The sequence below is a fragment of the Astatotilapia calliptera genome, chromosome 9, assembly GCF_964374335.1.
Source record: "Astatotilapia calliptera chromosome 9, fAstCal68.1, whole genome shotgun sequence".
In the NCBI taxonomy this organism is placed as follows: Eukaryota; Metazoa; Chordata; class Actinopteri; order Cichliformes; family Cichlidae; genus Astatotilapia; species Astatotilapia calliptera.
The window spans coordinates 17,460,036-17,473,362 of NC_137430.1; the positions used below are offsets into that span (position 1 = coordinate 17,460,036).

General features: G+C 40.7%; 1 protein-coding gene across 2 annotated transcripts; it reads right to left on the reverse strand.

The window, feature by feature from the left end:
* Nucleotides 1-7,912: 7,912 nt before the first annotated feature.
* pi15a (peptidase inhibitor 15a) lies at nucleotides 7,913-13,075 on the reverse strand. 2 transcript variants are annotated; one of them, XM_026179982.2, is made up of 6 exons: nucleotides 12,939-13,075; nucleotides 12,448-12,774; nucleotides 11,222-11,340; nucleotides 10,180-10,312; nucleotides 9,981-10,096; nucleotides 7,913-9,236 (listed from the first exon to the last, which is right to left on the reverse strand). In XM_026179982.2, the coding sequence occupies exons 2-6, from the start codon at nucleotides 12,721-12,723 to the stop codon at nucleotides 9,101-9,103; spliced, it is 780 nt and encodes a 259-aa protein (XP_026035767.1). In that variant the 5' UTR covers nucleotides 12,724-12,774; nucleotides 12,939-13,075; the 3' UTR covers nucleotides 7,913-9,100. The 2 variants fall into 2 exon arrangements, with proteins under 2 accessions (XP_026035767.1, XP_026035768.1); XM_026179983.2 differs by having other exon boundaries at nucleotides 12,874-13,007.
* Nucleotides 13,076-13,327: the final 252 nt, after the last annotated feature.

Genomic DNA, 13,327 nt, shown 5'->3' on the forward strand with positions numbered 1-13,327 from the left:
TCCACTAGTCTTCTGTTGGTGTTGGATTCAAACTTCTTTTCTGCGAGATGTAATTTTATTTTTCCAAAGATGACGATTTTTAATTTCTGTTGTATTTTTTTCCTCTTCCATCCCTTCCTCTGTTTCACTTTCCATTTTCATTTACAGGAAACTGTGTTAAACCACGCTGCCAAACTTCACAGCCCAGGACATGTCCAATTTACCGCACAAAAGTAAAAGTAATATAAAACAGTGTCACTTAAGTCAAAGAGCAGAAATACTGTCAACAGCGTGTCAAAAGTACTCATTATGTGTAATTTCAGCTCGGAGCCTTTCGCTGCTTTTTAATGGTTTTTAAGAGCCCTGAAAGTCTGAAACCTTGCATCATCTTTGCTTGTGTCTGTAATGTGTTATTGGTTTACAGTACACCCAGTACACTCTCCTGTAATACCATACTAAGCAAATATCTTGAGCCAGTTATTCATGTTTTGCTCGGAAAATAGGAAATAGGTCCAGTGATTTATTAAAACGTGCAAACATTCATGGAAATACAGTAAATTAGGCAAAAGCAACGTCTGTACAGTTCTTCAAAAGTCTAAATTTGGTATGACCACCTTTATTCTTCAACACAGCCATAACTCTCTTGGGCAGCTTTCTTGTAATTTCTTTAAGTAGTCTTCAGGAATACTTATCCAGGTTTCCTGTAGGACATCCAAAGCTCTTCTCTGGATGTTGGCTGCCTTTTATTCCATTCTCAGGGAATAGTGAACGGATCAACTGAAGGGCTCAGGTGCTGTATCAGGTCTTTATTTGTTCTTGTTTCTTTTTTGACATGACTTTCAGATGCTACTGCCACTTCTTCTTTTGGGACAAACTGCACACAATGCCAAGATATGCCAGGCTTTCAGCTAATTTGGGAATTCACTTGTTGGTGCAAAAATACTGTTATGTGTAGACACAATGTTGATTGATTGAGTTAGGTTCCTTTTTATGCTTGAATGTTTGAGAGATCAGTGATAAGTGGCTTAACGAAGAAAGACCACTCATCTGAAAATGGGGAGGTACAAGGCATGGACCAAAAATGTCAGAAAAAGCAGCCAATGTCCAAAGAAAAACTTGGAAATGCTTTAGAAAGCCTGGAGAGCTACTGCACATTAAAACATCATAAGAAAGCCTGGCTCCTTGGAAGCAAAATGTAAAGAAACAAAGTCTTTTGCAGAGTAGTGAACATTTAATTTGCTTTCTGGGTGTTTTCTTAAGTCACTTGTGTGTGACAACTTGAAAAAAACCCACCATGCCTTGTTCCATAGGTTGCTCCATATGCTTTCATGCATGCAGAAAAATGAATGCTGCTTTGAAATGCAGTGAGTAATAATATAGAGCAGTTTAAAAAGCCAAAATTGAGAAACTCTATATGTCACACATCACTACACACAGTATTATTCAAGCTTTAAATTGCAATCTGTAAACATCCTGTAACTGCCGTTTAAAAAGATACAGAGGTGACACCGAGCAGGCTTTTGAATCACAAGTGTGTGTTGCCTCCTGAACAATGCTGGCTCTTTCTATAATATGTAGTATTTATAAACATTTTGACTTGCTTGTAGGGAAATGCATGACAAATATCAAATCTTCCCTTAACCACCAGGTGTCAGTATCTTTTTATATACAATGTGGATCTCTCAGTCAACCTCAGTTCCTGATGACAGGCTAAAATGCTTCAGCTCCCCCGCTGTAACACCACAAAAGGAGCTCTGGGTAAACTGAGGCACTTATCCATCGCTCAGGCTATTAGGGTAAAATCCTGAGCAAACAAAAAACCTAAAGTGATGATGTAGAGACAATAGACGCTGGGGAATTGTGGGTATCTAAATACACCCTTGATTCATGTCAGATTTCATGATGTTACCAACTGAGTAATACTAGCAGAAATGTGGCTCCCTTGAACTGAATGTTTGCAGATTACTGCTTTTGCCCACAAACCGACTGAAACCAAAAGAAACTCAACACAGTGATGCCAAATACACTGCGGTCTAATGTCACCTTATATTCTCCTCGGGAGAGAATCCCATAATCATGCAGTTTCTTGCATTTGAAGCGAAAGTTGGTTTGCCGCATTGGATGTCGAAACCCTTTCTCAGTGACCAACTCAGTAATACAAAAAAAGAACAGTTGACAGGGTTATTTTTATGAATTTAGAGGGTTTGGGGTTTATTTAACCCTGAATAGAAAATGCGACGCATAATGTGGGAGCAAAAGGGTCAGTGTACCATGAATTGATATCAGCATCAAAGCCACGCTGAGCTTGTTTGGCTGAGTGTGTAAAAAAGAGTTGAGAGTGAAGGAGGAAGCCCATCTGATTAGGCAGCACTTTCCCAGCACTGTGCTTCTGGGACGACATTGATTTTGGCCCGTGTTTTGCAGCTGCAGGATGTCGCTTGTCTGAAGTCCCTGCTAGGCCCTGCGAGGAGGCTAACTCGGCCCCATCCAAAACAAAGACTACAATAGGATATGGAAGGCAAACACCAAACGCGGGCAACCTTTGCCTCAGTTTGTGTTCCTAGACTAAGCGAGACGGGTCAAGTGAAGCTTGTTTCAACATTAGACATGTTGTAGATTCAATGTTATGGCCACTGCAGGTCTGAGATGTCAGTTTGAAAGCATATAATTACCTTTAATGTTGCATATGGTGAATATAGACTATACAGTTTTATGACAAGACCCTGCTTATGTGCTTTGTTGTAAAATTGAATATCTATGCTGAAGTATGCCAGATATGCTTTATTTATATTTTACTAGTCCATGTTAGAAACTTACTTTGCCAAGGAAAAGTCACCAGACAAGAAAAGTGACCGTAACACAAGCCAGCTTGAGCTGAACTGGTGTCTTGTTTCATTGCGGCTGATTTCGAGAAACATCAGCGTTCGCTTGGGTACTTCTAGCGTGGTGAGCATGTTTAAACCCAGCCATGAAAACCTTCTGTGAAATGAAATGTTTCCCACCCATATTATGACAGCTTTGTCTTGAATATAGACAAAAATAGATGCCTGAGACACCGCAAATGATTTGTGTACCTGAAATGCTTTATTTTTTACTCCTTGTTTGAAGTAAGGGCATCCAGCAGAAAAGAAGAAGTCACCCTGCATTTAACTCCCCAAGACATTTATGGACACAATGGGGTTTCAGCATGGACATGACAGCGTCTGAGGAGAGCCAAAAACATACTTCGAGTAGCTGATGTCAGTCTCTGGGAAACAGGTATGTCAACAGGCTCATCCCTGACCTGTCGGAGGTGTGAATATGTACTTGTGGGTGATTATTTGATTGATAAGGATGTTCAAATTTGACCTTTGAAGCAGCTGAATAAACAAAAATTCCACGAGTTTGTAAAACTGAGTCTATCATCTATTTGCAAGACGATAGACTTAACTCTTCTGTAGATGGTGAAGTGGAGTACAAATGATGACTTATGCACAGTTTGGTTGCAGCAGCCTGAAGAAGGTAGATGGCAGATGGCTCACTGGAAAAGTACTCAGTCACTTACTCACTCACTCATTCACAAAAAGTTTTGGAATCCAGCTGATGAAAAGCATCTTATTAATTTAAGCCAATCTCTCCTTCAAGGTCAACACCTTGTGAAGCAATGCACCACCACATATCCTTGCTATGTCTGGGTTGCTCTTTGGAAGATTTGCTTGCAAATGTTTTCACATTTGCAAAGAATTCATTCCCCAGGGTAACGTCCTGACATGTGTAACTGAGTTATGGTCCATGTCTGCACTGAAGGAGTTTTTTTGCTCACCATCCACCATCCTGGCCTGACTACCTTCTTCCGAAAAACTACAAATGCACAAGTGCAAGTGGGCAAAAGAGAACTTCTACCAGGAAAAGTCTTGGATGTGGTGCAGAGCTGCATAAGAAAATGACCTCGAAGGGAGCCAAATTTAAATCAAGTTCCATTACTTTTTCATTTCACCTTGTAAAGAGGAACTGAGAATGAACGTGAGCAAACAGAGCATGAGCTTGACTCTTGTCTGCAGGTTTTATAAAGCTCAAAATTAGAGAGGCTGTTTCTATTGTATTATTTTATTGTTCCTGTTTAAGCCAACATGAACAATAAAATCACCGTCTTCTGACCAATCGAATCCCAATGAGCCGATTTCATGATGGGCCTTTCATTGAGTTGAAGGACAAAGTCAAGCATCAAGGTAATCTGTCAGTTTTAATTTCTGATAATTTATATGCAAAACTTTCCTTATCATCCAAAACACTTGTCTATAGGACTTTCTGGATTAGCTGCATTAGCTTTGTAGTGAGTGTGGTTCTCAAAGATAATGATGTGTCTATCTCAGCCTACAGCAGCCTAACATCTAAGCTCCTGAGGGTGACAGATCTTTATTTGGCAATAAAACTCTGCTGACTTATTTATTTTCCCCTCGCCCCATAAGCACAAGGAAGTAAAAAATCTATGCAGACACTCTTCCTCTCTCTAAGCTCACTAAAAGCCAGTTTCACCCAACCTGTTTATGCTTGCATTACAAGGTGATTTATGATCTTGTGCGTAACAGAATTTACACTGCTGGTTTTTTAAATTCACTGAGCCCTTATTTTAGCTTTTTCTTTCCTAATAGCAGCTCCATTTTGATGTCCTCAAGCTGCTCTGCTGCTATGCCAGTAAAGGATTTTTGGGAGGTTTGCAGACAGAGCGAGGCTTGGACAGGGCACAGGGTGCATTTCCGATGGTTGAGCTGCAAGGGGAACAAACTAAACATAGTTGTTGTGCTTCGGGGGGACTGAAGAACAAGGAAAAATACACTGAATAAAAACGAAGTCTCTCCCAATATCCCCTCTGAGGCAAAGCGAAGCCAAGTTTTCAACCATTCTGTGCAGTCAGGGAGGGCACAGAGGTTGTAGAGTACAGAGACGATAAAGTGGAGGAGACTTTTTCTACAGCTGTGCACCAAATATATATTTAAAAAAACCCTTCTAACCATCCACACAAAAGATTTATCCCTCTTCTTCGTTATTATACTCAAACTGTGACAAAGTCTTTCTCATACTTCTCGCCATTATTAGATTTGGATGGCTCTTTGCACATTTGGAAACTGACTCCTCGCACTCACCCGCTCCTGGTTCATAATCTATCAACCTGCCAAGGTCCTTATGAAGTCTCCATCCTCTTTGTAAATAAACATTTCACCACCTTCACACTTGAGGGAGACTTAAATGTTTCAGCAGTTACAGTTTATCCGACAGGTCGGTAATTCACGTGTGTTATTAGGAAAAGTGGTGCACCTTCAGACGAGATCGCAGATGCATCATCATCGCCTCGGTAGATGCTGGCACAGGCCGACAGTGTAAGCCAGTTGAAGTGGATTTATTGCTGCAGCATCTGGGGACTGAACATCTGTTTTACTTCTCCAGCTTTCTGATTGTGTTTAACTCGTTTTTTGGGGGGGTCTTTGAGTGGGTCCTCATAAGATTTTATTCTTCTTGCTTAACTACCACGTGCTGGGTGAGGGATTAGCAGCATCATACTAAAAAAAAAATTCTTGCTGGTTAAAAATCTGAATCTAAATATAAAAACAGTTGAAGCTTGTTTTCCTGAATGAAGTCAACTGAAAGACCACGTGTGGGTTGTTATGATCATGAGCCCTAAAAAAATCACGGGAGAAACGTAGTTTAACCAAAATGTACCAATTTATTAACCAAAAATAACCACAAAAAAACCCCAGTCATGTTAGTTAAAGTGTCAGCAGCTTTTTGGCTGTTTGAATGTAAGGTGTATGGTGTTGTATAAAATAAAACCTAAAATAACCAGGCTGAAGCCATCCAAAGAAAAAGTATTTAAAGAGTCAGCAGTTAGACTGGCCAGGTGCACTGACAAAGTTTGGCTACCAGAAACCTGCAGGCTTTCCTGGTAAAGCACTAAAAAGCACTAAACATGCCTCCGTTATACCTTTCTATACTCTCTGATCATCATCATCATCATCATCATCATCATCAGAGAGCAACTTGTAAACTGGAAGAGCCAGTGAACTGAACCTTTAGGATAGTAGGCAACCTGCTCAACCACCCAAGGTACAGCCATCCCTACTAGAGTGAGGGCTGCCGTTAAATAGATGTTACCACAACACCCTGACACAGAATCAAATTGTTTACAAGTTATTTAGCACCAGATTCTCGATTGGGGAGAGGTGACCATCATTCAGCCGTCCTCCAGCCCCGTCACGAACAGCTGTCCTTTACCGGCAGGCCAGCTATTTGAGACAAACCGAAGATCCACAGCGATACAGTATCAATGCATCTAGACATCATTCTGACTTAGAGGCTTTCATTTAAGATCCCACAGATGATAGCTTTGCATGTTTGGCTCCTCAGCCAAGCGCACGCACCAAATTTCTGATCTTAAATTGGCATTTGAAGAGTAATAAATGGGCCAGTATTTATAAAGCACCTTTCAGTTTGAGTACTCAAAATGCTTTCTACTACAAGCCTCGTTCACGTTTTTTTCTATACTTACAATAACATACTCACACAAAAGCAGTGGGGACAATTCCAACTTGAGTATCTTTCCCAAGGATACATCAAGGTACAGACTAGATAAGTTGGGACTGAACTACTGACCTTCCCGTTAGTAGATGACCTACTCAACCTCTTGAGCAACAGCTGCCCACAGAAGCAGCTAAAATGTGTCACTGCTAAAAGGAGTTGAGGGGTCACGTTAAGACTAGCCAGTCTGTTTTGTGGAACTAGCAAGCTGATAACAGTGTCCTTCAGAGTACTGGGTCTGCACAACGATGTCAAAATAGAAATCTGAAAAAAGCTTAAAAAGCGTCACTACAGGAAAAAAAAAAAGACATAAATGACAAACTCCAACAAACAGCATCAGGTTTTAAGTGTAAATTAACTGTCAAGTAGAAGTTTTCAAAGTGTTTCCACTCATTCATTAGTAAGAAGAAGGAAGAAAAAAGCTGAATTAAGTCCAAACTCATGAATGTTATGGACATATTTGTTCCCTTTCCAATTTACACTTCATTTGCAGGTGTTTTCTTGCTCATGCCCTCGAGCCATCACAAGCTGCTTTCATCCCAGCCCAAACCCATGTCCTTAACCTCTGCTCTGCTTCAATCATTGATGGATAACATCCACAGCAGACTGTCTAACTGGTCGTCGCATCGCGCTCCGCATCCTGATGATGTGTCTTTTTAAACACTCACTATCATCTGTTTGGCGCAGGACCTGGCATTTACACAGACGGGAAGATTTTTTCCCATGCATACTAATGTGTTCCTCAAAAACTCTCTGCTGTTTAGTTCCAGGGAATGGGCTGCTCTTTCTGGCTGCAAAAATGTGCAGGAAGTGGTTTGCAATTGTCACGCTAAGCAAAGGTTATCATGAAAGTGTTTAATAGTGCAATGCTGCTGCGCACACCAGCGGCTTTACATCCTGACTTCTCTCCCTGTGTTTCTACCTCTTACAAATTTTTCTGCATCCACTGTTTAGACCATCCCATTTTTACAATTTGGCTACGTCTCCGATGATACGCCTCTTTCTACATCCAGCATTCTTGCTGCTCGTTGCTTCTCCCCCTCAGTAAGGTCGATGGTTTCAGTGGAGAAACCCAAACATGACAGTCCCCTGAAACCCTATCAGTTATCTGTTCATTTATGTAGACACAGACCGTCGGGGCCAAAGTCAACCTTCTCTTATTAGGATTCGGTTGTAGCCTGAAGATGTTTTCTTTTCTCCCCGTTTTTGCTGTTGATACGCAGGATGTGGGGCTTTTCAAGGGCACTCTTTAATTGAGAATCAAAGAGTCAGAAAGATAATCAATTTAAGACAACACAGAGCAGACGCTGGATAATGATACTGCTTTTAGCCAGAGGGACGACATGAGCTGCCCAAAGCATACAACGGAACAAACAAACAATCAAAATAGAACATTTTATTACAAGTACAAAACACAAACGGAGAAAAGGTTCACAATCAGTGCTGAAAATGTTAATTTCTTTTGTTTTTTTAACTCTTTTTTTTCTGATTGATTAAAAATGATTTCATTGCACTCCAATCCTTTTACAAAACAAAAATTAATATCACTTAAATATATATATATTTAATATAAAAATGAATAACTTACAGTATATTTGAAGATAATCAAAGTATAATGATTATCTACATATACAAAATAATAATAATTTTTGAGTATTTTGGAAATTTACAAACAATTAAGGTGCACTCAAGTGCCTAAAGCTTGGCTACATCAGTGATTATAACGAAATACATAAACAACATCAATAGACTGTATATAGTGGTAATATACAGTAGGATACCAATAACAAATATGACTATATAACAGATATGTGGGTCAAATGATTTTATGCGCTTCTTAGAATACAAAATGACATGAACACTGTATGAAACCTGTGAAACGCCCAAACGGATGAAGTCTCTGTAATGGTACACAGAGAAAATGCATTGTTTTGCACTTTAAACAAACGTCCAACCACTGAGGTGTTGTGTAACTTGACAAGTTGCTTTCCCACTCTAACTGATGTATATTCTGCACTTTTGTCAACAAACTTGCTGCCGGACACAAGCTGGAACTGCAGCACACTTGAGCTTATAAGCTGCTGACACTGTCAGTGTGGGGGGTTTCCCCTCTGAGGTCAAAAGCTTTGATCCTTATATCAGAGCATTCCTGTGAAGGCAGAGCACACAGCATGGTGGTGTGATGCCCGTAGCACCAAAGTGAGCAGCTATGAGGAGTTGTGATGGTAGTAATGTCCTTTATTACCACACTGTCAGCTGTAAACTGGTATAGTAAAAACCACGCACTGTACAGTCTGCGCTGTTAAAAGGACCCATTTTACATTTAAATATATTGCATCAGTTAAAATAGTCTTTGCAGTTTTGGTATAAAACAAATTAATTTACAGATTATTTACAAGTGATCAAAGCTAAAATTTTACGCTGCCTTTAAATGCATGTTTCTGTCTTTAAATAAGCCCATATATACAAATTAGCGTGGTCCACGACTATTGTGCAAATCCTTACTGGATTAAAATAATGTCTCTGTGGTACTGTAGGTTGTCAGCTTATGTTGAGAGGAAACCTTTGTTTATTTGAACCAGTGCAGGTAGTTTGTCTTGAGAGCGGGGAAGCACATGTTGTTGCTGCACGAGCCCCCGTAGCTGGGAGGGCATGCGGAGCAGGGTACGCCTACTTTGTAGGGAGCCTCTCCGATCCAGTTACCCCTGGAAGACAGTAACATCTAGTGTGAATGAATCACAAAAATAACCACAGAGCTAGAAAGGAAGTAGCAGTTGCCTAAGCGATAGATTTTCAGCCATTTTTTCAGTCATTCTGTGGTCTTCATTAGCAGAAAGACTACCTGGTGTAGAAGATCTTTGGGTATATGACTGAAACATTGAGTACGATCCCTAAATGGAAATGGGTGTGAAATTGCTTTTTACATGTGTAAAAAACATAAGGTTCAGATTTCAGTGACTATTGCATATTCCAGAGCCAGCTGGCATCATGCACAGAACTTCTCGTTGTAGACCGTGACAACAGTGACCTCTGCAGGACCGTGTAAAGCACAAGAGCACTGAGACCACATTCCCAGTTAGCAAGCTAAAAGTGGGTCATGAGCCAGTTCTTCTCACACGTATGTCTCAAACTAGTGAGATTAAAGAACCTCGGGTCACAAGTCAGTCACAAGTCTGGGTGTTCTTTGATTCTCTGAGATATTTAGAGACTTTTTCTTTTGGTTCGTGGCCCTCCGGTGCTTTGGTGCTCCTACCATAATGGGTGGCATTTCGCAGCTAAGCACAGAACAGAGCAAACTGTGTCAGGATTAAGCCTGTCGTTAGCGTGTCGTCATCAGGTTAACAAGTTCATTCGAAATAAAAGGTTTCCTTTCAGCGTGAAAGCTACACTACGTGAGATTGTGTAACATGAACCACACAGTTAACTGTCAGGTTAGCAAGTACACTTACTTAGGAGAGTAGTTGCAAACTAAATATGTCGCCCTCTTCCACACCGCACCCCACACATTCATGTTGTGGCACGTGTGCACGGCACAGCCGACTTTGTTGGATGTTGCCCAGACCATCTGCATATTAAAAAGAGCAGCTGTTACTTGAAGCCCCCCCAGCAGCATTTCTACTGTAGCCTGAGTAAGTGTGCGACTACTACCTGTGTGTAATGGGTACACATGGGTCCGTAGCATCTGAGTGGGCACCGAGGGTTGCAGTCACGGGGGTAGGGGAAGGCGTAATCTTTCACCTCATCATACCACGGCTTCACCAGCTGAAGAATGGATCGATATCTGTGAACAGAACACTTAAATTTCAGCAAGACTCATATTATCAGTTGTGACTTGTGTCATTATAATTTTTTCAAGCAAATGGGAGATCACAGCATTTGCAATTCCAGCAGCAGGGGAAATGATGGGAAAATTATGAAAATCTGTTATTTTGTTTGACAAATTGGAAGAAGATTAAAGAACTGTTTACTATAGCCCTGATCTAGTTTTGTCCAGGTATGTGTGAAGATATTTTAGTTTCCTCCATCGGCTGACATCTCATATCTTAAACCCTTTAGTTTTCCAGTTTAGTCACTCACCTCGGTATGACTATAATAACCGACTTTCAATGGTTTCCATGGTTTTCAATGGTTCAGTGCCACATAAACACAACACCTTGATATTGTGATATATATAAGTGTCAGTATAATGATTTTAAAAATCTTCTTCTTCACATTGAGTTTTAGATATGTTTGTATCCTATACACTAAGATACTGGCAAAAAAAAGTAAAAAAAAAAAAAAAAAAAAGTTTTCACCAATTTTTGTGGCTCCACAAGAAACATCAGTTTCCTTGTTTGTTTGCTTTTAGAGATGTATTAATGAGTTCAGAAGGACATGTTCAAATAGCCTGTACTCCATGTGGCTCCTCAATAAAATCTAAAAGTAGGAACACATGAAGGTGCCCTCTGTTTCCAAATGGAAAATCAAGACCCAGTAAAAGGGACAGGCTTTTGTCCTCATGGGTCATGGCTGAAAGCAAGGTTTTTGTGTTTATTTGAAGGGTTACAGGAGCATTCCTTAGCCAGTCACCAGGTCACAGTGGAAAAACCTTAAGGGGAAAGAAGAAGGGGGCAACAAGGCAACGACCATGACTGCTGAGAGAGGGTCAGCAGATGTCAGGGAAGGGGGGGTGGAGTCAAAGGTCACTCACCGTCCTGTCCTGACTGAGAGGTTTTGACCCAGGAACCTGAGGAGGTGAGGCGGCCCATGCTCCCACAGGCAGGCATGAGCCCAGTCCTCGGCCGTCTTTGCCAGTGTGTCGTCCCACACCTAAAAACACACAGAGATTAGGTGGAAGCAAGAAAACCCATTACATAACCAAGGGGAAAATATCAGCACAAGATCTTCATTTAGCAGCGCGATATGAGATAAGAGTTGGCACACTGAGCTCTTAGCAATGTTGCAGGCATTACTATGGCAAAACACAAAAATCATCCATCGAATTAGTTGCATAAGAGGAGACACTTTGTTTCCTAGTCACCCTTACTGAGTGACCCTTTCGAGGAATACATTTATTATTTCTGGCATCGTTGTATTTTTACTCAGTTGTATATAGCATTCGTATTCTATTTTTATCTTATTGTATATTTTTATTCTATTTTATTCTACTGTATATAGTATATTATTTTATTCTATTCTGTACAGCTGTGTACTGTATTTATTCTTATTGTATTCTAATTTTTGCGTCATAACTTTTGCACTGTCCACTTCCTGCTGTGACAAAACAAATTTCCCACGTGTGGGACTAATAAAGGTTATCTTATCTTATCTTATTATAATGAATGAAGGCTGAACAGCTTGTTCTACACTTGCACACAAGGGTGCCATTAGGAATGGATCATGACTGCAGCCCCCAAAAAGTAGTCAACTGATTTTTTTAAAGGAAAAGGACAACACTAATAATATTTTACTGATAACACAACGTAAGAGCTGGAAATGGCAGTTTTAAATCGAAACACATCAGTCTAAGCGCTTATGTTTGTCAGCCAAAACAGCATATGTCCAAATGAACAAAATGCAAGCATCAAGTCTGTTTTTGGACTTGAAACTCTTTAACATCTAACAGGTCAACTGGATGTTTCCATTACAGCAGGCTTCTGGTATTATACATGACACCCTCTTCTTTTGGAAGTGACTACCTTGGTGGTCTGCTGCAGCATGATCTGCTAAACAGCTGATGATGTCAAGTAGACCCTAAAAACGCTTCCTAAATAAAGTAGTGCGACTATTAAAATGAGCTAGCATTACTTTCATAGCTCTTATATTTCATTGGTGCATGTTGGAGGTGAAATATCCTGTTCATGGAACACATGGCTGCAGTAAAATCGTGCAATAAATATATGTATATATATTTTTAAATCAAAATCTGTCACCTACCATGTATTCCATATTGGATGCCGGAGGAAACACTTTGCCTCTCACTTTGTTGTGGTAATCAAGAATTGCGAGCATGTCGTTCTGACTAATGTACCGCTTCCTCCTGGTTTTTGAAAAAGTCACAGTGTCTGTTCCAAAGTCGAGCGCTGCGCCGAGGCTGGTGATATTGGCGGCTGGCGGGGACGTGGACACAACAGGAATAGTCACTGCCAGTGCACTTGCTCCGCAAGATATGCACAAGAGTACTAAGTCTAAGGTAAATAGCTGAGGTTTCATGTTTGCTCTTTAGCAAACCGCAGAAGAGAATATCCCACGTCCTGGAGGACTCTGAAAAATTAAAAAAGAAAGAGAGAGAGAGAGAGAGAGAGAGAGACTTAATGGATTGTCGTTTAAAAATGCGATGCACTACAATCCAGGTACGCTTACATCAAGTTTAAAACCTCCCTCTTTGTAACAATACAGTACAGCAACACCGGTCGCATTCCTCTTACTTTTCCTTGCGCGGTGGTACCTTGTCCCTGCGTTGCCAAGGCGGTATCACCTCTAAAGCCTCTGTGAGGGATCGGAGAGAGGGAGGGCTGCAAGTGGGTAGTTTTTGCGCTTTGCAAACTTTGTGAGTGTTTCAGGAGAAGTCCGTTTTTTCGGGCTTATATATGGTAATGGGGAATGCAGGAAGTGAGTCTGCCTCGGAGGTAGACGAGCCCCTCCTTGACACCTGAAACAGAACATCACCGAGAGGCGTTGTGTTTGTTTCCTCTTAATCCTTTCCCTGTAGAATTTGCCTAATTTCCTAAAAGCGTTAATAAAGTAAAACGACAAGGAAAAACAAGCTGTGGTACAGGTCTTTATCATGCACGTGCTTTAATGTGATTAATCTACA